At 48.2% G+C, this 220-nt stretch overlaps 1 protein-coding gene across 1 annotated transcript in view; it reads left to right on the top strand.

Moving 5' to 3' along the window:
* Positions 1 to 21: 21 nt before the first annotated feature.
* The window catches only part of LOC107062023 (uncharacterized), a 2,434-nt gene continuing 2,235 nt past the window's right edge, over positions 22 to 220 (top strand). Inside the window, exon 1 of the mRNA XM_015312198.1 lies at positions 22 to 198. Coding sequence (XP_015167684.1) covers positions 22 to 198 — 177 coding nt within the window. The remainder of the gene's footprint in view (positions 199 to 220) is intronic.

Below are 220 nucleotides of genomic sequence, written 5' to 3'. Positions count from 1 at the left end.
GTGAAGAAGAAGGACGGGACTATGAGGATGTGTATTGATTACAGGCAGCTGGACAAGGTGACGGTGAAGAATCGTTACCCCATGCCTCGTATTGATGATTTGTTTGATCAACTTCAGGGTGCCGGCGTGTTTTCGAAGATTGATTTGAGGTCCGGGTACAATCACTTGAGGATTAGGGCAGCAGACATCCCTAAGACTGCATTTAGGACCCGTTATGGCC

Source organism: Solanum tuberosum, unplaced genomic scaffold, assembly GCF_000226075.1.
Source record: "Solanum tuberosum cultivar DM 1-3 516 R44 unplaced genomic scaffold, SolTub_3.0 scf00192, whole genome shotgun sequence".
NCBI lineage: Eukaryota > Viridiplantae > Streptophyta > Magnoliopsida > Solanales > Solanaceae > Solanum > Solanum tuberosum.
This window is presented reverse-complemented; position numbering and strand designations above follow the sequence as displayed.